Here is a 25,906-nt window from a genome sequence, read left to right as displayed (position 1 = left end):
TTAACTTGCAGCAGTCTCCTGCTGAATGATGTACAGTCTGCCTGGGTCCTCCACCTCACTGCCACAGTGCCCATCACTCCTGCAGACACACACTACACTGTTCAGTACTGTAGAGAGGGAGAAGTAGAACTGGTAGTAGTAGTAGTAATAATAGAGTGACAGAGGTAGAAGTGGGAGTAATATTAGTCTCTTTGTAATGCTTTTACAATATACAATAGAGACGATGATATGCTTACCTGTTGTCATTGATGTCTACAGTGTTTCCTGTTCATGAATATAACAGGGAATAGTTAGGATTAGTGTGTATATACTGTACAGTGCCTTCGGAAAGTATTCAGACTCCTTGACTTTTTCCACATTTTGTTACGTTACAGCCTTATTCTAAAATGTATTAAATTTTAAAAATCCTCAGCAATCTACCCACAATAGCCCATAATGACAAAGCAAAAAAAAAATGGGGGAAATTCTAGCAAATGTATTAAATATCATTAACAGCAACACCTTATTTACATAAGTATTCTGACCCTTTGCTATGAGACTCCAAATTGAGCTTGGGTGCATACGTTTCTACAACTTGGAGTCCACCTGTGGTAAATTCAATTGATTGGACATGATTTGGAAAGATACATGCCTGTCTTTATAAAGTCCCACAGTTGATAGTGCATGTCAGAGCAAAAACCAAGCCATGAGGTCGAAGGAATTGTCCGTAGAGCTCAGATACAGGATTGTGTTGTGACACAGACCTGGGGAAGGGTACCAAAAAATGTCTGCAACATTGAAGGTCCCCAAGAACACAGTGGCCTCCATTATTCTTAAATGGAAGAAGTTTAGAACCACCAAGACTCTTCCTAGAGCTGGCCCCCCAGCCAAACTGAGCAATCGGGGGAGAAGTGCCTTGGTCAGGGAGGTTACCAAGAACCCGATGGTCACTCTGACAGAGCTCCAGAGTTCCTCTGTGGAGATTGGAGAACCTGCCAGAAGGATAATCATCTCTGCAGCACTCCACCAATCATGGTAGAGTGGCCAGACGGAAGCCGCTCCTCAGTAGAAGACACATGACAGGCCACTTGGAGTTTTCCAAAAAACAAGCATAAAGGTTGCAGCATCATACTGTGGGGGATGTTTTTCAGCGGCAGGGACTGGGGGACTAGTTAGGATCGAGGGAAAGATTAATAGAGTAAAGTACAGAGCGACCCTTGATGAAAACCTGCTCCAGAGCGCTCAGGACCTCAGACTGGGGGCGAGGGTTCACCTTCCAACAGGACAACGACCCTAAGCACACAGCCAAGACAACACAGGAGTGGCTTCGGGATAAGCCTCTGAATGTCCTTGAGTAGCCCAGCCAGAGCCCGGACTTGAACCCAATTGAGCATCTCTGGAGAGACCTGGAAATAGCTGTGCAGCGAAGCTCCCCATCCAACCTGACAGAGCTTGAGAGGATCTGCAGAGAAGAATGGGAGAAACTCCCCAAATACAGGTGTGCCAAGCTTGTAGCGTCATACCCAAGAAGAATTTAGGCTGTAATCGCTGCCAAAGGTGCTTCAACAAAGTACTGAATAAAGGGTCTGAATATTTATGTAAATGCAATATTTTATATTTTTTATACATTTGCTAAGGCTGTAAAGTAACAAAACATGGAAAAAGTCAAGGGGTCTGAATACTTTTCGAATACACTGTATATACAGTACCAGTCAAAAGTTTGGACACCTACTCATTCAAGGGTTTTTCTTTATTTTTTACTATTTTCTACATTGTAGAATAATAGCGAAGACATCAAAACTATGAAATAACACATATGGAATCATGTAGTAACCAAAAAAGTGTGAAACAAAGTACTTCAAAGTAGCCACCCTTTGCCTTGATGAAAGCTTTGCACACTCATGCATTCTCTCAACCAGCTTCACCTGGAATGCTTTTCCAACAGTCTTGAAGGGGTTCCCACATATGCGGAGCACTTGTTTGCTGCGTTTTCCTTCACTCTGCGGTCCAACTCATCCCAAACCATCTCAATTGCTAGAGATGGTTAGCAATTGGGGCGGCAGGGAGCCTAGTGGTTAGAGCATTGGACTAGTAACCGAAAGGTTGCTAGATCGAATCCCGTAGCTGACAAGGTAAAAAGGCAGTTAACCCACTGTTCCTAGGCCATCATTGTAAATAAGAATTTGTTCTTAACTGACTTGCCTAGTTAAATAAAGGTAAAATAAATAAAATAATTGTGTTGAGGTCGGGTGATTGTGGAGGCCAGGTCATCTGATGCATCACTCCCTTTCTTTGTCAAATATCCCTTACACAGCCTGGAGGTGTGTTGGGTCATTGTTCTGTTGAAAAACAAATGATAGTCCCACTAAGCGCAAACCTGTCACGCTTGTCTGAATGAATGGACCAAGGCGCAGCGTACTTAGAGTTCCACATGTTTAATAATTATGAAACTCACCAAAAACAATGCAGAAGAAAACGAAACGTGACATTCTGTGCTGCTCACAGGCAGCTACACAAAAACAAGATCCCACAAACAATAGGTGGGAAAGGCTGCCTAAATATGATCCCCAATCAGAGACAACGATAGACAGCTGCCTCTGATTGGGAACCATACCATGCCAACAAAGAAAAAGAAAACATAGATTGCCCACCCTAGTCACAACCGGGCCTAACCAAATAGAGAATTAAAAGGATCTCTAAGGTCAGGGCGTGACAAAACCAGATGGGATGGCGTATCGCTGCAGAATGCTGTGGTAGCCATGCTGGTTAAGTGTGCCTTGAATTCTAAATACATCACTGACAGTGTCACCAGCAAAGCCATCACACCTCCTCATCCATGCTTCACGGTGGGAACCACACATGTGGAGAACATCCGTTCACCTACTCAGCGTCTCACATAGACACGGCGGTTGGACTCAGATTTGGACTCATCAGGCCAAAGGACAGATTTCCACCATTCTAATGTCCATTGCTCGTGTATCTTGGCCCAAGCAAGTCTCTTCTTCTTATTGGTGTCCTCTAGTAGTGGTTTCTTTGTAGCAATTCGACCATGAAGGCCTGGTTCACGTCTTCTCTGAACAAATAAATTTGTCACATGCGCCGAATACAACAGTGAAATGCTTACTTACAAGCCCTTAACCAACAATGCAGTTAAGAAAAATAAGTGTTAAGTAGAAAAAATAGATAAGTAGAAAATAGAAGTAACAAATAATTAAACAGCAGCAGTAAAATAACAATAGCGAGGCTATATACAGGGGGTACTGGTACAGAGTCAATGTGCGGGGGCACCGGTTAGTCGAGGTAGTTGAGGTAATATGTACATGTAGGTAGAGTTAAAGTGACTATGCATAGATAATAAACAGAGAGTAGCAGCAGCGTAAAAGAGGGATCTGGTAGACCTTTGATTAGCTGTTCAGGAGTCTTATGGCTTGGGGGTAGAAGCTGTTAAGAAGCCTTTTGGACCTAGACTTGGTTCTCCGGTATTGCTTGCCGTGCGGTAGCAGAGAGAACAGTCTTTGACTAGGGTGGCTGGAGTCTTTGACAATTTTTAGGGCCTTCCTCTGACACTGCCTGGTATAGAGGTCCTGGATGGCAGGAAGCTTGGCCCCAGTGATGTACTGGGCTATAGGGACTACCCTCTGTAGTGCCTTGCGGTCGGAGGCCGAGCAGTTGCCATACCAGGCAGTGATGCAACCAGTCAGGATGCTCTCGATGGTGCAGCTGTAGAAACTTTGGAGGATCTGAGGACCAATGCCAAATATTTTCAGTCCCCTGGGGGGGAATAGGCTTTGTCGTGCCCTCTTCACAACTGTCTTAGTGTGTTTGAACCATGATAGTTTGTTGGGGATGTGGACACCAAGGAACTTGAAGCTCACAACCTGCTCCACTACAGCCCCATCGATGAGAATGGGCGCGTGCTCGGTCATCCTTTTCCTGTAGTCCACAATCATCTCCTTTGTCTTGATCACGTTGAGGGAGAGGTTGTTGTCCTGGCACCACACGACCAGGTCTCTGACCTCCTCCCTATAGACTGTCTCATCGTTGTTGGTGATCAGGCCTACCACTGTTGTGTCATCGGCAAACTTGATGATGGTGTTGGAGTCGTGCCTGGCCATGCAGTCATGAGTGTTCAGGGAGTACAGGACGCACCCCTGAGGGGCCCCCGTGTTTAGGATCAGCGTGGCGGATGTGTTGTTCCCTACCCTTCCCACCTGGGGTTGGTGCGTCAGGAAGTCCAGGATCCAGTTGCAGAGGGAGGTGTTTAGTCCCAGGGTCCTTAGCTTAGTGATGAGCTTTGAGGGCACTATTGTGTTGAATGCTGAGCTGTAGTTAATGAATAGCATTCTCACATAGGTGTTCCTTTTGTCCAGGTGGGAAAGGGCAGTGTTGAATGCAATAGACATTGCCTCATCTGTGGATCTGTTGGGTCGGTATGCAAATTGGAGTGGGTCTAGGGTTTCTGGGATAATGGTGTTGATGTGAGCCATGACCAGCCTGTCAAAGCACTTCATGGCTACAGAAGTGAGTGCTACGGGTCGATAGTCATTTAGTCAGGTTAACTTAGTATTCTTGGGCACATGCTTAAAACATGTTGGTATTACAGACTCAGTCAGGGACAGATTGAAAATGTCAGTGAAGACTCTTGCCAGTTGGTCAGCGCATGCTCGGAGTACACATCCTGGTAATCCATCTGGCCCTGCGGCCTTGTGAATGTTGACCTGTTTAAAGGTCTTACTCACATCGGCTACGGAGAGCGTGATCACACAGTCCTCCGGAACAGCTGATGCTCTCATGCATGTTTCAGTGTTACTTGCCTCAAAGCGAGCATAGAAGTAATTTAGCTCGTCTGGTCGGCAGTTGATGTTGAGATGTGTCATTTATTTGGGCTGCAATCTCTGAGGCTGGTAACTCTAATGAACTTATCCTCTGCAGCAGAGGTCACTGGGTCTTCCTTTCCTGTGGCGGTCCTCATGAGAGCCAGTTTCATCATAGCGCTTGGTGGTTTTTGTGACTGCACTTGAAACTTTAAAAGTTCTTAGCTTTTTCCTGATTGACTGACCTTCATGTCTTAAAGTAATGATGGACTGTCGTTTCTCTTTGCTTATTTGAGCTGTTCTTGTCATAATATGGACTTGGTCTTTTAACAAATAGGGCTATCTTCTGATTATCACCCCTACCTTGTCACAACACAACTGATTGGCTCAAACGCATGTGTTATTGTAGTTTTAATGTCTTCACTATTATTCTACAATGTAGAAAATAGTAAAAAATAAAGAAAAATCCTTGAATGAGAAGGTGTGTCTAAACTTTTTACTATATTTTTTTCTGACATTCAATTACTTCATTACAAGCTTCTAACCACTGTAAAATGTAATATACAGTAAAAAGCAGAACTGTTGGTGTGGGTGATGGGTGAACTGTATGGCTCTGGGACTCACCGTTATCCCTGTCTATGTTGAGTGGGTAGGACTCCAGCATGTCTGTGGGGTTGACTGCTCTGTAGCCCAGTCCTGTGGACACTCTGCTTAACATAGACAATAGAACACCGTCACTCCTGAGTCTAATAACACACCAATACAAGTAAACTATTCAAAGCTAAATTTACTTAAAGGATTGATCTATATAAATATGACTGTGTGAGATGGGACTTACATGTTTGTCTGGACGGAGCTGAGCTGAGAGTTAGGTACGGTGGTCTGTTCTGTGATGGCACTCTGGAACAGGGCATTACTGTAGGTGTTGGCCGGCTCACTGACATGTGTGTAGAACGGGTTGGTAGGAGAGCACACTGGCAGCTGCTTCGGACGCACTGGTTTGGCTGCAGGATAACACAGAGGCCAATCAATCAATATTACAATACAGAGGTAAATTATGTTTGTTTTTTTAACATATACGTATATATATACCACCTGTTACTTAAAATAGATACATTTGACCCATATCTAAGCACCTATTTTATCTTCAAAATGTTCTGTGTCATTCCGATCATTTATTATATTTATCTATGACTGTCTATGAAGCTCTCCATAAACAGAGGACATATCAGCACAGTCAGTAGAACTGTATTTGGGGTGGGTGCGCTACCGATCTGTGCAGCATGGGGGCGTCTCAGAGTGTTCTTGGTTCTCATGGCGTCTTTGATGCGGTCCACTTCCTGCTGGTAGCGACGCCTGTCGATCATGGCGCCCTCCTTGGCGTCCCTCAGTGCCGTCTCCAGGGCCTTAACTCTCTCAGCAGTAGACCGAAGACGTTTCTCCAACTTTGGAAGCTCACAACGCAGATCTGCATTGTCACGAACCAGCTACAGAGAAATACAGAAAGAAAGAGAGAGAGAGAGAGAGAAAAGAGAGGAAGTGAGGAGAAATAAGAGTGACACAAGGGAAGAGAGATTTCTTGCCGGAATATTTATTGATCAGGGATGGATAAGGTAAGAGAGGGGTGGGATGAGACTGGGTAATAAGGGGAAAAAGAGATTGTATTAACAACAGTGAAGGAGAGGAGACTGGATACTGACCTTGGCATAAAACTATGCGTTTATGACTCCCCAAATGCTAAATTTACCCACATGAGCAAGTTTTCTTTCAATATTTTTGTGTCCCCTGAATATCTTGTATCACATAAGTATTTTGAATTTAAATGTTTCTTCTCTCATATCCCTTAGCATAAAATCATGATATCATTCAAAAGTAAATATTAGAGGTTGACCGATTAATCGGAATGGCCAATTAATTAGGGCCGATTTCAAGTTTTCATAACAATCGGTAATCGGCATTTTTGGACACCGATTGTGGCCGATTACATTGCACTCCACGAGGAGACTGCGGGGCAGGCTGTGACTACCTGTTACGCGAGTGCAGCAAGACGCCAAGGTAAGTTGCTAGCTAGCATTAAACTTATCTTATAAAAAACAATCAATCTTAACATAATCACTAGTTAACTACACATGGTTGATGATATTACTAGTTTATCTAGCTTGTCCTGCGTTGCATATAATCGATGCGGTGCCTGTTAATTTCTCATTGAATCCCAGCCTACTTCGCCAAATGGGTGATGATTTAACAAGCGCATTCGCGAAAAAGCACTGTCGTTGCACCAATGTGTACCTAACCATAAACATCAATGCCTTTCTTTAAAATCAATACACAAGTATATATTTTTAAACCTGCATATTTAGTTAATATTGCCTGCTAACATGAATTTATTTTAACTAGGGAAATTGTGTCACTTCTCTTGCGTTCCGTGCAAGCAGAGTCAGGGTATATGCAGCAGTTTGGGTCGCCTGGCTCGTTGCGAACTATGTGAAGACCATTTCTTCCTAACAAAGACCGTAATTAATTTGCCAGAATTGTACATAATTATGACATAACATTGAAGGTTGTGCAATGTAAAAGTAATATTTAGACTTAGGGATGCCACCCGTTAGGTAAAATACGGAACGGTTCCGTATTTCACTGAAATAATAAACATTTTGTTTTCGAAATGATAGTTTTCGGATTTGACCATTTAATGACTTAAGGCTTGTATTTCTGTGTGTTATTATGTTATAATTAAGTCTATGATTTGATATTTGATAGAGAAGTCTGACTGAGCAGTGGTAGGCAGCAGCAGGCTCATAAGCATTCATTCAAACAGCACTTTCGTGTGTTTGCCAGCAGCTCTTCGCTGTGCTTCAAGCATTGAGCTGATTATGACTTCAAGCCTGTCAACTCCCGAGATTAGGCCAGTGTAACCGATGTGAAATGACTAGCTAGTTAGCAGGGTGACGTCACTCGCTCTGAGACCTTGAAGTAGTTGTTCCCCTTGCTCTGCAAGGGCCGCGGCTTTTGTGGAGCGATGGGTAACGATGCGTCGAGGGTGGCTGTGGTCGATGTGTCCCTGGGGCGAGGAGAGGGGCGGCAGCTATACTGTTACACTAGCAATACTATAGTGCCTATAAGAACATCCAATAGTCAAAGGTATATGAAATACAAATGGTATAGAGAGAAATAGTCCAATAATAACTACAACCTAAAACTTCTTACCTGGAAATATTGAAGACTCATGTTAAAAGGAACCACCAGCTTTCATATGTTCTGAGCAAGGAACTTAAACGTTAGCTTTTTTACATGGCACATATTGCACTTTTACTTTCTTCTCCAACACTTTGTTTTTGCATTATTTAAACCAAAATGAACATGTTTCATTATTTATTTGAGGATAAATTGATTTTATTGATGTATTATATTAAGTTAAAATAAAAGTGTTCATTCAGTATTGTTGTAATTGTCATTATTACAAAGAAAGAAAGAAAGAAAATTAAATCGGCCGATTAATCGGTATCTGCTTTTTTTGGTCCTCCAATAATCGGTATCGGCGTTGAAAAATCATAATCGGTCGACCTCTAGTAAATATACTGTGAAAACTTTCCTCCTCTTTCATGCCAGACTAAAACAGCTAAAAACCAGTCAGATAACACGTGACAACATCTTTGTGAGTATTGCATCACACGAGCTCACATTCACATACGACTCACTCTTTTTCTCTTTCAAACATCTCTCAGATCCATTAAAAATATTGCATGTAAAGAAAGAGTGTTAAGGAAGCATCGAGCCGTTTGTGTCCCTGTAGAATCCTAATGGATAGTGCCCAAAGCAGAGGGAAATTTTAGGTTGAAAATATACAGAAGAAAAAGGGATGCATGAAGGCGAAGGAGAAGCGAGGGCCTGTACCTGTCCGTAACACTCCATCATCTGCAGAGTGTGCTCTCAACGCACACAACAACAACAACAACAACAACAACAGAAACCCCTGAAACAAACACATAAAGACACACGCATACACACAAACACACATCCATGCCCACACACACAAAACAGCACAAGGACAAGAGGGGAAAAAAGAGTGAGTGGAACAGAGCCAAGAGGAGCCAACCCACTGTGCACAAACTGGTTGAATCAACATTGTTTCCTCATCATTTCAACTAAATTACATTGAACCAATGTGGAACAGACGTTGAATTGACATCTGTGCCCAGTGGGAAGGGTAGAGAGTTGACTGTGCAAGGGGGAAAGGGATGATGCTAGGTTGTGAGGTGTTCACACTTAGAGCTGGAGAGAGGTTTCTAGTTAGGTTTTACTTTATCAAAACAAGTCAGACAACACAACTATCCTGTGAGGCTCTCACCTGTTTGTGAACCTTTGTAAGCTGGTCCAGGTTATTCTCAAGAAAGGAAATCTTCTGTTTCTGGGTGCAAGACCCCCCACTATCATCAGGTTCCATTTCGGAACTCTGTGTAAGAAAGAAGGGAGGAACAGAGAGAGAGAGGAAAGGGGGGTTTCGTACCCTTCATCGTGATTAATAGGGTTATATTCTGTCTTTCTTTCTCCATCTCTCACTCACTTTTTTAACCCGCGACGTGAGGTCTTGAACGAACAGCTTGCGCAGGTTGTGGAGGGTCTGGAGCTCTCGGGCCTGAAAAACAAAGATGTAGAAGAAGTTAAGGAAAATAAGGAAAAAGAGGGAGAAGGTGCAGAAAATAAGAGTTAAAGCAGAGAGAGAAGAAAGAGGGAGATGAGGCAAGAAAAGGGATATAGGGGGAATGAGGGAGAGAAAGAGGAAGAAAGGAGGGTAAGAGAGAGAGGGCCACTCACGACAGTCTCCTCCAGCCCTTTGAGATCCTGCTTGGTCTGCTCATGGCGCTCATGTAGAAATCTGACAGGAAGAGGAAACACTTCCTTATCAGCAACATCAAAATCAGAACACATTTCTTAACTTTGTTAAACTGTGAAGTGAGTTCACATTGTGTCAGTGTGTGTGTGTTTATGTGTGTGTTTATCTGTGTGTTTATGTGTGTTCAGACGTACGACAGCTCCTCCAGCCGCTCGCTCTTGCTGCTGTCCACGCTCTTCAGACGGTCAAAGTCGGCAAGCACCTGAGCCAACTCAATCTGCAGCTTCTGGTTATGACTGAGAGAGAGAGAGACCGATGATATCATGTTTAATAAGAGAGAGAGACAAAAAGTTGAAGGTTGAAGGTTTTTAAAAGTGAAGTGAATGTTTTCATCATTGTTTTATCTCATCAATGGCACATAAATGTAGAGGCTTCCAGTAGTTCTGATGACACTGACTCAGTGAGGTCATCGATGATCCTCTGCTTCTCGTTGATCTCATCCCGGAGACGGGCCATCTGCATGTGGTGCAGACCACGGTGAGACTCCTCCCCTTGCTGCCGAGGAACCTTCTGAACCACCAAACAATGAGGAAAATCACACTGCCGGTTTCATTTTATCTCAGTCATTACTGGGTGACATAATTAGCATTATTGGAATCCATGTTTACCTTGACGTTACCCTCCTCGGTCTCACCCTTCTCTCCATCCTTCTCTTCAAGCAGAGAGTTATCTGTAACATAGAAAGAGATCTATAAGATATGTTTTCCCACCTGGGTCCATCAGCCTGGCTGATGTGAGTGTGGAGGGTTTGTACAGATGTGTTACCTGGGTCCTGTAGCCTGGCTGAAGTGAGGGTGGAGGGTGTGTACAGGTGTGTTATCTGGGTCTGGTGTGTACATGTGTGTTACCTGAGTCATGTAGACTGGCTGATGTGATGGTGGTGGGTGTGTACAGGTGTGTTACCTGGGGCCTGCAGCTTGGCTGAAGTGAGGGTGGAGGGTGTGTACAGGTGTGTTACAGGTATATAGCGATGTGTTACCTGGGTCCTGCAGCTTGGCTGAAGTGAGGGTGGAGGGTGTGTACAGGTGTGTTACAGGTATATAGCGATGTGTTACCTGGGGCCTGCAGCTTGGCTGAAGTGAGGGTGGAGGGTGTGTACAGGTGTGTTACAGGTATATAGCGATGTGTTACCTGGGTCCTGCAGCTTGGCTGAAGTGAGGGTGGAGGGTGTGTACAGGTGTGTTACAGGTATATAGCGATGTGTTACCTGGGTCCTGCAGCTTGGCTGAAGTGAGGGTGGAGGGTGTGTACAGGTGTGTTACAGGTATATAGCGATGTGTTACCTGGGGCCTGCAGCTTGGCTGAAGTGAGGGTGGAGGGTGTGTACAGGTGTGTTACAGGTATATAGCGATGTGTTACCTGGGTCCTGCAGCTTGGCTGAAGTGAGGGTGGAGGGTGTGTACAGGTGTGTTACAGGTATATAGCGATGTGTTACCTGGGTCCTGCAGCTTGGCTGAAGTGAGGGTGGAGGGTGTGTACAGGTGTGTTACCTGGGGCCTGCAGCTTGGCTGAAGTGAGGGTGGAGGGTGTGTACAGGTGTGTTACAGGTATATAGCGATGTGTTACCTGGGTCCTGCAGCTTGGCTGAAGTGAGGGTGGAGGGTGTGTACAGGTGTGTTACCTGGGTCCTGCAGCTTGGCTGAAGTGAGGGTGGAGGGTGTGTACAGGTGTGTTACAGGTATATAGCGATGTGTTACCTGGGTCCTGCAGCTTGGCTGAAGTGAGGGTGGAGGGTGTGTACAGGTGTGTTACAGGTATATAGCGATGTGTTACCTGGGTCCTGCAGCTTGGCTGAAGTGAGGGTGGAGGGTGTGTACAGGTGTGTTACAGGTATATAGCGATGTGTTACCTGGGTCCTGCAGCTTGGCTGAAGTGAGGGTGGAGGGTGTGTACAGGTGTGTTACAGGTATATAGCGATGTGTTACCTGGGTCCTGCAGCTTGGCTGAAGTGAGGGTGGAGGGTGTGTACAGGTGTGTTACAGGTATATAGCGATGTGTTACCTGGGGCCTGCAGCTTGGCTGAAGTGAGGGTGGAGGGTGTGTACAGGTGTGTTACAGGTATATAGCGATGTGTTACCTGGGTCCTGCAGCTTGGCTGAAGTGAGGGTGGAGGGTGTGTACAGGTGTGTTACAGGTATATAGCGATGTGTTACCTGGGTCCTGCAGCTTGGCTGAAGTGAGGGTGGAGGGTGTGTACAGGTGTGTTACAGGTATATAGCGATGTGTTACCTGGGTCCTGCAGCTTGGCTGAAGTGAGGGTGGAGGGTGTGTACAGGTGTGTTACAGGTATATAGCGATGTGTTACCTGGGTCCTGCAGCTTGGCTGAAGTGAGGGTGGAGGGTGTGTACAGGTGTGTTACAGGTATATAGCGATGTGTTACCTGGGTCCTGCAGCTTGGCTGAAGTGAGGGTGGAGGGTGTGTACAGGTGTGTTACAGGTATATAGCGATGTGTTACCTGGGTCCTGCAGCTTGGCTGAAGTGAGGGTGGAGGGTGTGTACAGGTGTGTTACCTGGGGCCTGCAGCTTGGCTGAAGTGAGGGTGGAGGGTATGTACAGGTGTGTTACAGGTATATAGCGATGTGTTACCTGGGTCCTGCAGCTTGGCTGAAGTGAGGGTGGAGGGTATGTACAGGTGTGTTACAGGTATATAGCGATGTGTTACCTGGGTCCTGCAGCTTGGCTGAAGTGAGGGTGGAGGGTGTGTACAGGTGTGGTACAGGTATATAGCGATGTGTTACCTGGGTCCTGCAGCTTGGCCAGCTCCTCGCTGAGGGAGTCGTGGCTCTCCTCCAGCATCCTCTTCTTTAGCTCTACACTCTGCATGTACTCCGTCAAAGACCGGATCTTGGCTTCATGCTGCGAACACCCCAAACAGAGTCACTCAGCTGACGTGGGACACTACACTCCCATCTATATAGTTTAGAAAATGTACAAAGTCTCTAAAGTTTGTCAATGACATGAGGGAAGAATGTTTTCATAGTGTGCAGTGGTAAAGTGTATCTACTGTATGTATACACGGTATCAACATACCCTATGTATTTCTATACATATGCTGTGTATAGTATAGTCATTCTAGCAAGTTGTGATGTTGATATTGAGGTGACCAGTAGAGCTGGAGGCTGACCTGTGAGATGAGGAGCTGGCAGGAGGAGAGCTCGCGGCCCGTCTCCTCCATCTTGCGATGACACTCCAGCTGCAGGTTCTCCAGCTGGCGACAGCGCTTCACCATGGACTTGACCTCCGACTTGATCTTACTGATGTAGAGACGGGCCACCGTGAACTCCTCCTCGATCGCCCCGCTGATCTCCACCGGCTACAGCAGAGAGAGAGAGAGAGAGAGAATGACAGATTAGAGAAAATTAGGGAGAGGGATTGAAAGAAAGGTACACAGAGGGAGAGAGATGCAGGGATGAGAGAGGGGGCGGACAGGGTGGATTTTAAAGATGGGGTGGTGGCTCCTAAGCTGAAGAGTATACCGTATACAAAACCTCTCTCTCTGCCCATCAGTGGTGGCTGGTGGCACTCTAAATGGGGAGGACAGGCTCATTGTAATGGCTGGAACATAATGTATGGAATGGTCTCAAACACATCAAACACCTGGTTTTCGATGTGTTTGATACCATTCCATTCACTCCATTCCATCATTATTATGAGCTGTCCTCCCCTCACCAACCTCCTCTGCTACTAATCTACCTAATTGTTCTACCTCTCAGCAGTTCTAGGAGAGCAGTAAGAGATGTAATTAACTCACCAGCTTGATCTCCCCGTTGCCCACAATGGTGCTGAACTCACTTAGGTCCCTCATCAGGCCGTTGAGGACGTCAGCGATGCGCTTCCTCTGCTGACCACTCACTTCCTGCATGTGGGATAGCTCTGCCTCCAGCTCCATCAGACTGGCCTGCACAGCAGACAGGATGGAAGGAGAGAGAGATGAGTGGAATAAACGAGAGACATAGGCTACAGATTTACTTATGCAGAAATGTCAGCTAAGTAATGCCACCACGTTGGCAGACCTCTGGTCATTTCAAGTAGAGCAAAGAATCCATAAAGACTTCATACAAGACTTTATAGAAGTTCATAGTAGACTTTCTGTCCACTCTATGTATTTTTATGCCCTGCTGACCCACCATCTTCTGGGCCAACTGGTCGGCCAGCAGCTGGTTCTGCAGGCCCTTCTCCTCCACCTCCTGGCTCTTCTGGTCATAGTTGATGGCCAGCTCCTCCAGGGCCTGCAGCACCTCCTTCACCTCTGTCTTGGCACAGCTGCTCTCCACCTGCAGACGACCCAGCTCTGCCTGCACCTTGTCCCCATCCCCACGAGAAGATGCCAGCAGCTGGAGAGAGAGAGAGTGATAACGATCACATAAACACAGCCTCACAAACATGATCTTATGTAGGAACACAGTATACAGACAACACACAATATAAGTAATATTCACACACAGTACACAACCACACACAGATGGCCTAGATTTAGAACTGGCACAGAGTCATCCCTGCTGCTATGACAACTGATCTATTGAAAGAGATTTGCCGGCTAACTGAAAGGGTAGGAAATGGCAAATACAGTCAAATGTATCAGATTATCACATATATTGGGTAGGATATGTAGAGGATTCCAGGCTATTTGTTTGCTTGGTGATAATTCTACTACGTTCTGTATAGACCTAGTGCACATGCACTGACATTGAATCCCCATTAGACGTCACCTCTACCACTAGTCCCCCTAGTGTCCATAACACAAATAGCACTATAAACTACCTATATTACCAACATGTTTAGATTCAGGATAATCAAGATTTGTATCACAATACATTTGTGAAGAAGACCTTTGCGTGGCCAAGAGATGCCTGGACAGAAATACAGACAGAGATACAGACAGAGAGGGAAACAGCGATACAGACAGAGAGGGGAACAGAGATACAGACAGAGAGGGGAACAGAGATACAGACAGAGAGGGGAACAGAGATACAGACAGAGAGGGGAACAGAGATACAGACAGAGAGGGGAACAGAGATACAGACAGAGAGGGGAACAGAGAGGGGAACAAAGATACAGACAGAAAGGGGAACCGAGATACAGACAGAGATACAGACAGAGAGGGGAACAGAGATACAGACAGAGAGGGGAACAGAGATACAGACAGAGAGGGGAACAGAGATACTGACAGAGAGGGGAGCAGAGATACAGACAGAGATACTGACAGAGAGGGGAACAGAGATACAGACAGAGAGGGGAGCAGAGATACAGACAGAGATACTGACAGAGAGGGGAACAGAGATACAGACAGAGATACTGACAGAGAGGGGAACAGAGAGGGGAGCAGAGATACAGACAGAGATATAGACAGAGAGGGGAACAGAGATACAGACAGAGAGGGGAGCAGAGATACAGACAGAGAAGGGAACAGAGATACAGACAGAGAGGGGAACAGAGATACAGACAGAGAGGGGAACAGAGATACAGACAGAGATACTGACAGAGAGGGGAACAGAGATACAGACAGAGAGGGGAACAGAGATACAGACAGAGAGGGGAACAGAGATACTGACAGAGAGGGGAACAAAGATACAGACAGAAAGGGGAACCGAGATACAGACAGAGATACAGACAGAGAGGGGAACAGAGATACAGACAGAGAGGGGAACAGAGATACAGACAGAGAGGGGAACAGAGATACTGACAGAGAGGGGAGCAGAGATACAGACAGAGATACTGACAGAGAGGGGAACAGAGATACAGACAGAGAGGGGAGCAGAGATACAGACAGAGATACTGACAGAGAGGGGAACAGAGATACAGACAGAGATACTGACAGAGAGTGGAACAGAGAGGGGAGCAGAGATACAGACAGAGATATAGACAGAGAGGGGAACAGAGATACAGACAGAGAGGGGAGCAGAGATACAGACAGAGAAGGGAACAGAGATACAGACAGAGAGGGGAACAGAGATACAGACAGAGAGGGGAACAGAGATACAGACAGAGAGGGGAGCAGAGATACAGACAGAGAGGGGAACAGCGATACAGACAGAGAGGGGAACAGAGATACAGACAGAGATACTGACAGAGAGGGGAACAGAGATACAGACAGAGAGGGGAACAGAGATACAGACAGAGAGGGGAACAGAGATACAGACAGAGAGGGGAACAGAGATACTGACAGAGAGGGGGACAAAGATACAGACAGAAAGGGGAACCGAGATACAGACAGAGAGGGAAACAGAGATACAGACAGAGAGGGGAACAGAGATACTGACAGAGAGGGGAACAGAGATACAGACAGAGAGGGGAGCAGAGATACAGACAGAGAGGGGAGCAGAGATACAGACAGAGAGGGGAACAGAGATACGGACAGAGAGTGGAACAGAGATACAGACAGAGAGGGGAGCAGAGATACAAACAGAGATACAGACAGAGATACAGACAGAGAGGGGAACAGAGATACAGACAGAGAGGGGAGCAGAGATACAGACAGAGAGGAGAACAGAGATACAGACAGAGATACAGACAGAGGGGAACAGAGATACAGACAGAGAGGGGAACAGAGATACAGACAGAGAGGGGAACAGAGATACAAACAGAGATACAGACAGAGTGGGGAACAGAGATACAGACAGAGAGGGGAGCAGAGATACAGACAGAGAGGGGAACAGAGATACAGACAGAGAGGGGAGCAGAGATACAGACAGAAATACCGACAGAGAGGGGAACAGAGAAACAGACAGAGATACAGACATAGAGGGGAACAGAGATACAGACAGAGAGGGGAACAGAGATACTGACAGAGAGGAGAACAGAGATACAGACAGAGAGGGGAGCAGAGATACAGACAGAGAGGGGAACAGAGATACAGTCAGAGAGGGGAACAGAGATACAGACAGAGAGGGGAACAGAGATACAGACAGAGATACTGATAGAGAGGGGAACAGAGATACAGACAGAGAGGGGAGCAGAGATACAGACAGAGAGGGGAACAGGGATACAGACAGAGAGGGGAGCAGAGATACAGACAGAGAGGGGAACAGAGATACAGACAGAGGGGAACAGAGATACAGACAGAGAAGGGAACAGAGATACAGACAGAGGGGAACAGAGATACAGACAGAGAGGGGAACAGAGCTACAGACAAAGATACACAGAGAGGGGAACAGAGATACAGACAGAGATACAGACAGAGAGGGGAACAGAGATACAGACAGAGAGGGGAACAGAGATACAGACAGAGAGGGGAACAGAGATACAGACAAAGATACAGACAGAGATACTGACAGAGATACAGACAGAGAGGGGAACAGAGATACAGACAGAGAGGGGAACAGAGATACAGACAGAGAGGGGAACAGAGATACAGACAGAGAGGGGAACAGAGATACAGACAAAGATACAGACAGAGATACTGACAGAGATACAGACAGAGAGGGGAACAGAGATACAGACAGAGAGGGGAACAGAGATACAGACAGAGAGGGGAACAGAGATACAGACAGAGATACAGACAGAGAGGGGAACAGAGATACAGACAGAGAGGGGAACAGAGATACAGACAGAGAGGGGAACAGAGATACAGACAAAGATACAGACAGAGATACTGACAGAGATACAGACAGAGAGGGGAACAGAGATACAGACAGAGAGGGGAACAGAGATACAGACAGAGAGGGGAACAGAGATACAGACAGAGATACTGACAGAGAGGGGAACAGAGATACAGACAGAGAGGGGAGCAGAGATACAAACAGAGATATAGACAGAGAGGGGAACAGAGATACAGACAGAGAGGGGAACAGAGATACAGACAGAGAGGGGAACAGAGATACAGACAGAGAGGGGAACTGAGATACAGACAGAGAGGGGAACAGAGATACAGACAGAGAGGGGAACAGAGATACAGACAGAGAGGGGAACAGAGATACAGACAGAGAGGGGAACAGAGATACAGACAGAGAGGGGAGCAGAGATACAGACAGAGAGGGGAACAGAGATACAGACAGAGATACAGATAGAGAGGGGAACAGAGATACAGACAGAGAGGGGAACAGAGATACAGACAGAGATACTGACAGAGAGGGGAGCAGAGATACAGACAGAGAGGGGAACAGAGATACTGACAGAGAGGGGAACAGAGATACAGACAGAAAGGGGAGCAGAGATACAGAAAGAGATACAGACAGAGATATAGACAGAGAGGGGAGCAGAGATACAGACAGAGAGGGGAACAGAGATACAGACAGAGAGGGGAGCAGAGATACAGACAGAGAGGGGAGCAGAGATACAGACAGAGAGGGGAACAGAAATACAGACAGAGAGGGGAACAGAGATACAGACAGAGAGGGGAACAGAGATACAGACAGAGAGGGGAACAGAGATACAGACAGAGAGGGGAACAGAGATACAGATAGAGAGGGGAACAGAGATACAGACAGAGAGGGGAACAGAGATACAGACAGAGAGGGGAACTGAGATACAGACAGAGAGGGGAACAGAGATACAGACAGAGAGGGGAACAGAGATACAGACAGAGAGGGGAGCAGAGATACAGACAGAGATACAGACAGAGAAGGGAACAGAGATACAGACAGAGAGGGGAACTGAGATACAGACAGAGAGGGGAATAGAGATACAGACAGAGAGGGGAACAGAGATACAGACAGAGAGGGGAACAGAGATACAGACAGAGAGGGGAACTGAGATACAGACAGAGAGGGGAACAGAGATACAGACAGAGAGGGGAACAGAGATACAGACAGAGAGGGGAACAGAGATACAGACAGAGAGGGGAACAGAGATACAGACAGAGAGGGGAACAGAGATACAGACAGAGAGGGGAACAGAGATACAGACAGAGAGGGGAACAGAGATACAGACAGAGAGGGGAACAGAGATACAGACAGAGAGGGGAACAGAGATACAGACAGAGAGGGGAACAGAGATACAGACAGAGAGGGGAACAGAGATACAGACAGAGAGGGGAACAGAGATACCGACAGAGAGGGGAACAGAGATACAGACAGAGAGGGGAACAGAGATACAGACAGAGAGGGGAACAGAGATACAGACTGAGAGGGGAACAGAGATACAGACAGAGAGGGGAACAGAGATACAGACAGAGAGGGGAACAGAGATACAGACAGAGAGGGGAACAGAGATACAGACAGAGAGGGGAACAGAGACACAGACAGAGAGGGGAACAGAGTGTGTGTCCGAGAGAGTTCACCTCATCCTGATCCAGCATCTGCTCCTTCAGTTTCTCAACCAACTGACACTGCAGGTTGATCTCATCATCCTGTGGAGACACGCACACACACTATGGTCACTCGGTCTACTGGTGGAAATGAATTGAGGACATTGTACTGTTTGTTTTAAAGGATACTGGTCTACTTTGTTTTTTTGTATACAGCGTGTGCATCTGTATATCTCCATACCCCCCAATGAGTGTGTGTATGTGTGTGTGTGTGTTTGAACAGACACTAACCTTGTCGTCCAGCTGCTTGTAGAGCTTGCGGATCTCCTCCTCGTATTTCTGACGTTCCTCCTCGGAGATGCGCACCACGATGGAGGAGGTGTCGTTGTCCAGGATCATCATGGGACTCCGCTCCTCCACCGACTCCAGACGCACCACGTCAGCAGTGGTCCTCTCCGTCTCAGGAACGTTCTCCCCTGAAGGAGCATGAAGAGTGGAGAGGATGGAGAAAGGAGATGATGGGTCAGCAGCCTATGTCAGCTCTTAAGAGAATGGACTTCCTATTCATCTGTCTAGAGAAGCTAAGACAAGCTTTTTCCTGGAACATAAGTGTGCTGACACGATGTGCCTTGTTCCCATCCTTAGGTAAACAGAGTTATAGGCGTATCAAGAATATGCAAGGCAAGCATTTTGCAAGGCAAAGTATATTAAGACTGGTTCCCCTCCTTGTTCGGGCGGCATTCGGCGGTCGACGTCACCAGTCTTCTAGCCATCGCCGATCCACTTTTCATTTTCAATTTGTTTTGTCTTGTTTTCCCACACACCTGGTTTACATTCCCTCATTATTTGACGTGTATTTAACCCTCTGCCCCCCCCTCCCTGTCTGTGTGTGGAATTGTTTGTTGTTACGTGTATGTGCACATCAGACTGGTTTGCGCCGGTTTATGTCAACCCGTATTTGTTTATTGTTCTTAGTGCCATGTGTCTGTTAGCCGTAATAAAGGGGTCCGTTTGCTACCCAATTCTGCTCTCCTGCGCCTGACTTCCCTGCAGCCATTTACGCATACCTTTACAACTATAAATTAATCAACATTGTGAAAAAAAACTGTAATTAACAAGAATGAAATGTAACAAACTAGGAATGTAATTATGACCTATAGAATGTGTCAAGCCTTTTATCTCTCAGTAAGTCTAACCGTTCCTCCAGCGGTTGAGCTCAGCCTCCAGCCTCTGGATGGTCTCCTTCATGGTCTTGTTCTTCTCCTTCTCCTTCTCGTACTTCCTCTTCCACTGATCGGCCGTTAGCTCCAGGTTGACGGACGCCGTGTTCCTGATGGTCTTAGCACTGCGAAGGTAGAGCGAATGGGGGTTAATGCCATAATGATGCAGTCACAGATTGTATTCATTATAGTGGGGATAATATAATACAGGTTTATATAGTATATACTGTATATTTATTCTGGAGCAATAGATTATGAATACGGGTTTAGGAAATACTGTATTCAAAATCCTTTGACTACGGACATGATAACACATTGGCCGTTTTTGAGTAGAATTGTGAGCAGAGTGTAGAACCTGCTAAATGAGTACATTATCGGTGTGGGGAGAAGACAGAGTGGGCTGAGTGTTTGTTACCGTTGTCCGAACATCAGGGTGGATTTGGTTTCGGCATCGTTGTAGCTGGAGGGGGAGCAGCAGATGAACATGGTGGTCCTACAGTTTCCCCCCAGAGAGTCCTGCAGGATACGGGTCATCTTGCTGTCACGGTACGGCACGTGAGTTTTCTGCCAAATAAAACAGAGGAAGAAGAGATAAAGTGAGTAGGAGTACAAATACAGCACTCAGTTAACCTTGCTGGCAGAGTAAGGCCAGGAGAAGGTTGGCATTGGTGTGTGTGGTGAGTAGTGAGTTGGCATTGACTAGGCTTCAGATGGGTTGGCACTGAGAGTTGTGAACTTTAATTAGCAGGTCCATGGGTTGAGTTGGCATGGTGGCTTGGAGATGAATGTGCAGTAAGTTGATACGGATGGATGTGTGGAGGTGCTGGAGGTGCTGGGATGAATGATAAGTAAGGTGGACAGTTGTGTACTGGACTCACCGTCCCTTCAGCCAGAGCAGATATCACATTGCCCAGAGCGGACAGAGACTTATTGATGTTTTTGGCCTCATCAAGGACGGCGCCCGCAGCACCGGTTTTGCTGACCTGAGAGAGAGAGAGCCAGAGAGAGACCGAGAGCGAGAGAGAAACAGAGAGAGAGAAAGAAACAGAGAGAGAGAAACAGAGAGAGAGAAAGAGAAACCGAGAGAGAGAGAAACAGAGAGAGAGAAAGAAACAGAGAGAGAGAGAAACAGAGAGAGGGAGAGAAACAGAGAGATGGAGAAACTGAATTACCGACTGTGACTTAATGACCCATGGAAAGGTCACTAAAAGCTGCCAGTGTCCTTGTGGACATGGCTCCATACATCATCTCTTGGTTCTGAGAAATGCTGCTGCCGATGCTGCTACAATGGAGTATACAGAGGAGAAATGGCTTTAGCGGTCCATAGTCTCTCTCACCTTAGCCCAGCCAGGTAAACCAGACAGGCAGACAGACAGACAGGTCTTACCTTTTCACTACCAGCCAAGTCCACCAGATAGAGTTTCCCACACAGCTTCTGCTCTGTCTCCGTATGCTCCTGCTTGATGTTGATCAGGAAGATGCTGTGACTGCGAGAGCTGTGCTCATTCATGTCTATGAGGAGAGAGAACAACATGGAGTCAAATGAGCATCTTTGCACAAAATAAGCCTACAGTGTATTAAGGGATTTACGTGTGTTTTGTTTATTTTGATGGGCAGAATCAATGCTTTTCTGGATCAATAATGCAAGTTTCTCACTGATATACGATGCAAATGAGAGTATGCAATGTACTCTATAAAAAACATTTCAGGATAGGACCAATATCGGAGTCATTCTCTTCATTAGCCAGCAGACACCCAGTTGGACCCTTGTAATTGAGAAGGTCCTCCATATACGTAGAGATACTGCTTGTAAGTAGAATACAAGTGGGAAGAAGTGATGCTATATAAGCCATAATGAGTCACATGGCTGAACTGTCACCATACAGTTCACTAACCATGCAACTCTCCTGCTAGCAGAAAAACATGGCACTGGATTATCTTCTTAGATGGATAGTGGGGGAATGAAACATTCTGAAGGCTTACTGGTCACGGCAACATGGCGGTTGTTTTTCCCCTCGTCAATGACATCCATGACCTCATCAGGGCTGGACACAAAGCGCTCAGTGCAACCCTACATCACAGGGAGTGGGGAAGGGGGAGACAGGGATGGTAGAGGAGTGAGATAATAAAGGGTTAATAATGAATATGCATGCTCCTTTTTTATTGGAAAATCTAATGCACAGTTATAAACAGATGTTGGGGTAGTTAGGTATGGTTGGCCTTGGTAAACCCACCTTTACATATGGGATCTTGTTCTTATCCTCATGAACAGCCAGGTTAGTCTTGGTCACTACAAGATAAATAAATCACCTTTAGAGCAGACAGTCTTTGAAGAAGATTTGGCTCAGTAATGGCATTGGATGTGGACTTGGTATATAACATTTCGGTAAACTGTGTACAAACCATCCAGGAGATCACGAATTTTGTCCATATAGACTTCAAAATATGAAACCTTAGTAGAGGAAAGAGAAAAGATAAGATAATCACAATCAAAAGTCAAACATGCTGTGGCTTCATGTAAGAGCAATACTTATTGCCACTGAGTCATTGTGGTATCATCCTAAATTTGGATGAGGAGATGGAGATGAATCCAAACCTTGATGTGGAACTCCAGGTTCTCATCCATGCCAAAAATATGGTTGAAGATGTCCTCTGCAATCCTGGGGATGATGCCCATCTGATTGGGGTCATGCAGTTTGCCCTATAAAGACATACTGTGCAGTCAGTCTCTGGTGTTTAAAATCCTCATATCATTACAAGCAGTGTTTTTCCAAAACTATTTACCAGAGGGTGTACAAATGCCCCCAAAGATCCGGGGTATTACATTTTGATTGAAACCAAACTGAAGCCATATTTATGCTGATTTATGGAGTTATTTCATAATGCGAGATCATCACTTTTTCAGAAGATAAAAAGTATTTTAAAATACTGGATTATGTATATTTGTTTTTTTCATCATTCTAATGACTCCCACTGTACCTCCATGGTGTGAGTCTTCCCAGAGGCCGTCTGTCCATATGCGAAAATAGTGCCATTGTATCCACCCAGCACATCTATATAAACAGAGGGAAACCAAGATAATTTGAGGAAATTATACAAATTAAAGAATTTCTTCAGGCCTTCAAGTCTGAAAATAAGAAAGACACCAACAACATTTAATATGAACACAGTTATGGGAAACAACGGCAGCAAGTAATACTGTGTGATGTCACCGACTGGTTTAATCAATTGATGAGTCAAAACCCCATGTCGATTTCTCTTGTATCTCTCTAATACACCTCCATAGACTGCATGTGGATGTTGTTCTGCCATTGTTGACAGTATCTGGTCCTTACCCTTGACAATTTGCTTAGCACAGGCATTGTAGACCTGCTCCTGAGTGGTGTTGGTGGGAAAAACCCGGTCGAACACATAGGACCGCCCCTGGGAGACACAAAGACATTAGGTAATTTTGTAAACCAAAAATGGTAGCTGTAACTACACAGACCAGGATGAAGCAAGATATAGCCTAGACATAATGAGGGACATTTTCTTGTCTCCAATTGTCTTTCGAATTAGCATTGTTATTTCATGTATACTGTATATGCCAAACAAACAAACAATGGAAATGCAATCAAGTTTGTTCTTGGTTCCTTATTTATGGATAGTGATAGACAATATATGTTTGTCAATCACTGAATCAATTAAAGGGACAGATGAAAAAAGGTCAGAAACAATAAGGACCAAAACCAAAACCGTAGAGAAATAATCCTGTTTCCAAAACGTCCTAGGATAGAGCTTGGAAAGAATAGTGTTTAATCTGCTCAGTGCCTACCAAAAAGGTTTAGAATCATTTCACAATGATGTGATCTTGAATGCAACCCTGCTTGTCTCTTCACCACATGCTAGTCATGTAAGCCTTTGGGAAATGATGTCATATAGGCTATCATTGACTGAAGCAGATGACACATAACCAAGAGCTTGACTCAGACTGGATTTTAACACGTCAGGTCTTCAAATATGGAAATCATTCAGAATGCATAGAGGATCATTCAAACTTGAATTGTAGGCCTATAATATATTGAATGTCAATCCTTTTAGAAAAACAGAAGAGTATCTGATCACTAGCACTACAGACGCATCCCCATGACAAAATCATTGTCCACAGAGAGGCATTGTCCAGAGTCAGTCTGGCACAGAGGAGAGTGGATCAATCCTAAACAGTAGAATGATATTGATCCTCTCCTCCATGTGCAATAAGAGAACAGGTTCTTGGCCCATTGTTAAGAATTATGACTGAAGAGGTCAGTCTAAGGTTTCCATGAACATCCTTAGCTAAGCTCTAAATGAATCCACCACCTCATTCCACTCTGTCCTGGCCCTGATCGACTCATAAAGACTAGTAGGCCTGTCTGAAGAGGGACTGATTGAGTGACACTGTGTTTTATGTACTGGCATTGATCTGTGGCCTACAGTATCTACATTCCCTGTACATATATCTAATGTACCATTGCCATTACCTACGAACCAAATCATTACAACACGAATAACAGCAGCCTGAATGTTTTATCCTGAACATCTCCCCAATAATCAAAGCAATATTATAGACAGGCTAGGTAGATCATCCAAATAGGCCTGTAGTATCTTCAGCCCGTTTTCATGTATGTTATTCATAGCCTAAGCAAGGAAAAATGTAATGTAAGTTGGTATCGAATATGGGGGCCGATGTAACTGCAGAAAATAAAACATGACCAGTAAATGGGCCTACACTGAGCCGACTGCACTGAATGCTCAACTGATGTCTTACTGAATAGAATCACATTTGCCTTTACAGGCTAGGCTACGCAGTAACAATGATTGTAAATAATCAGGTAGGGCGTAATTTCAATCACAAATCATTGTTATTATTGACAGTCCAAACGAAAACATAACAGATTAATTATTTATTAATGAGCATATGTGAAACAAAGCGCCTTACCCCAACGTTGACACTGTCATCTCCTTGAAATTTAGGGATAAATTGATCCCCACGCAGAATCTCCGATTGATTCAGGGGGCGAAAGCGACACAAAACTTTGATATTACATTCTGAGGTTACATCGGCCATTGCGCAAATTCAATGGATGGGGTTGGAATAAACTAATCGAGAATCAGATTAAAGCAATTTGCAGCCCGTCGATCGTAAAATAATGAATGAACGATCTGCGAAGATGCAACCAGAAACGTCCTTAAACGTATGTCTTAAAGGTAGAACAATATTTCAACTCAAGAGGTAACGCTTGACAGTTGACAACAGATAAACTACAATTTAGAGGCCAAAAATGATGCTTCAAGCATGTCGCAGCAAAATAGGCCATGCATATAAATTCAAATTAAAATCGCAATGGGTTACATCCTTGTAAGAATATATAGATTTTTTGCCAAATTCCTCCTCTGGCTAAATCTTGAAAGATGGACGTAGTCACGGATGTTTTTCTCAGATGTGTCGTTGTCAGATAGATGACGGCACAGTCGGTCAGGCTGGTTGAAGGTGAGACTGCACTGTGTGGAGCGTAGGGCGTGGTCTGTCTCTTCCCATTAAAGTGGTACCCGCCTCAGCATCCATATCAGCATCCAGACACCGGATGTAGCCTATCAGCAGCATCACCACGTAATTTTACGTACGCCTATGTCGTTTTATGGAATCAACTGCTTGATTCAACTATATATAAATTTAAGATTTCATATGCAACCAAGACTTAAGTAAATTATGTTGCTTTTTCAATTGTGAACGTTTGCCGTTTGGATTGTTTCTTCTCTCTGCTAGAAAGGCATTCTTCCCGGAATGTAAAGCT

The 25,906-nt window shown here is 45.2% G+C and overlaps 1 protein-coding gene across 1 annotated transcript; it reads right to left on the bottom strand.

The window, feature by feature from the left end:
- Nucleotides 1-25,179, bottom strand: LOC120061622 (kinesin heavy chain-like). The gene is made up of 40 exons (XM_039011524.1): nucleotides 25,051-25,179; nucleotides 23,429-23,516; nucleotides 23,073-23,146; nucleotides 22,690-22,794; nucleotides 22,497-22,545; nucleotides 22,328-22,383; nucleotides 22,077-22,164; nucleotides 21,481-21,605; nucleotides 20,972-21,076; nucleotides 20,509-20,657; nucleotides 20,070-20,218; nucleotides 19,165-19,349; nucleotides 18,907-18,975; nucleotides 13,817-14,023; nucleotides 13,441-13,587; nucleotides 12,814-13,002; nucleotides 12,428-12,545; nucleotides 12,200-12,217; nucleotides 12,069-12,086; nucleotides 11,917-11,934; nucleotides 11,765-11,782; nucleotides 11,613-11,630; nucleotides 11,461-11,478; nucleotides 11,309-11,326; nucleotides 11,178-11,195; nucleotides 11,047-11,064; nucleotides 10,895-10,912; nucleotides 10,743-10,760; nucleotides 10,591-10,608; nucleotides 10,296-10,357; nucleotides 10,085-10,197; nucleotides 9,822-9,923; nucleotides 9,609-9,669; nucleotides 9,358-9,429; nucleotides 9,142-9,246; nucleotides 6,064-6,280; nucleotides 5,632-5,797; nucleotides 5,418-5,500; nucleotides 237-264; nucleotides 1-79 (listed from the first exon to the last, which is right to left on the bottom strand). The coding sequence occupies exons 1-40, from the start codon at nucleotides 25,177-25,179 to the stop codon at nucleotides 1-3; spliced, it is 3,336 nt and encodes a 1,111-aa protein (XP_038867452.1).
- Between the last annotated feature and the right edge of the window lie 727 nt (nucleotides 25,180-25,906).

The sequence above is a fragment of the Salvelinus namaycush genome, chromosome 16 (genome assembly GCF_016432855.1).
Source record: "Salvelinus namaycush isolate Seneca chromosome 16, SaNama_1.0, whole genome shotgun sequence".
Classification (NCBI taxonomy): domain Eukaryota; kingdom Metazoa; phylum Chordata; class Actinopteri; order Salmoniformes; family Salmonidae; genus Salvelinus; species Salvelinus namaycush.
Note: the sequence above shows the minus strand (reverse complement) of the source record. Positions and strands in the feature narration are given on the sequence as shown.

Excerpts from the sequence above, each read along its gene's own strand:
- LOC120061622 (XM_039011524.1), bottom strand. The coding sequence starts at position 25,179 with ATGGCCGATGTAACCTCAGAATGTAATATCAAAGTTTTGTGTCGCTTT. Across the intron at positions 22,546-22,689 it reads ACCTGGAGTTCCACATCAAG|GTTTCATATTTTGAAGTCTA; the intron begins GTTTGGATTCAT and ends TCCTCTACTAAG. Across the intron at positions 9,430-9,608 it reads AAGGGCTGGAGGAGACTGTC|GCCCGAGAGCTCCAGACCCT; the intron begins GTGAGTGGCCCT and ends TTTGTTTTTCAG.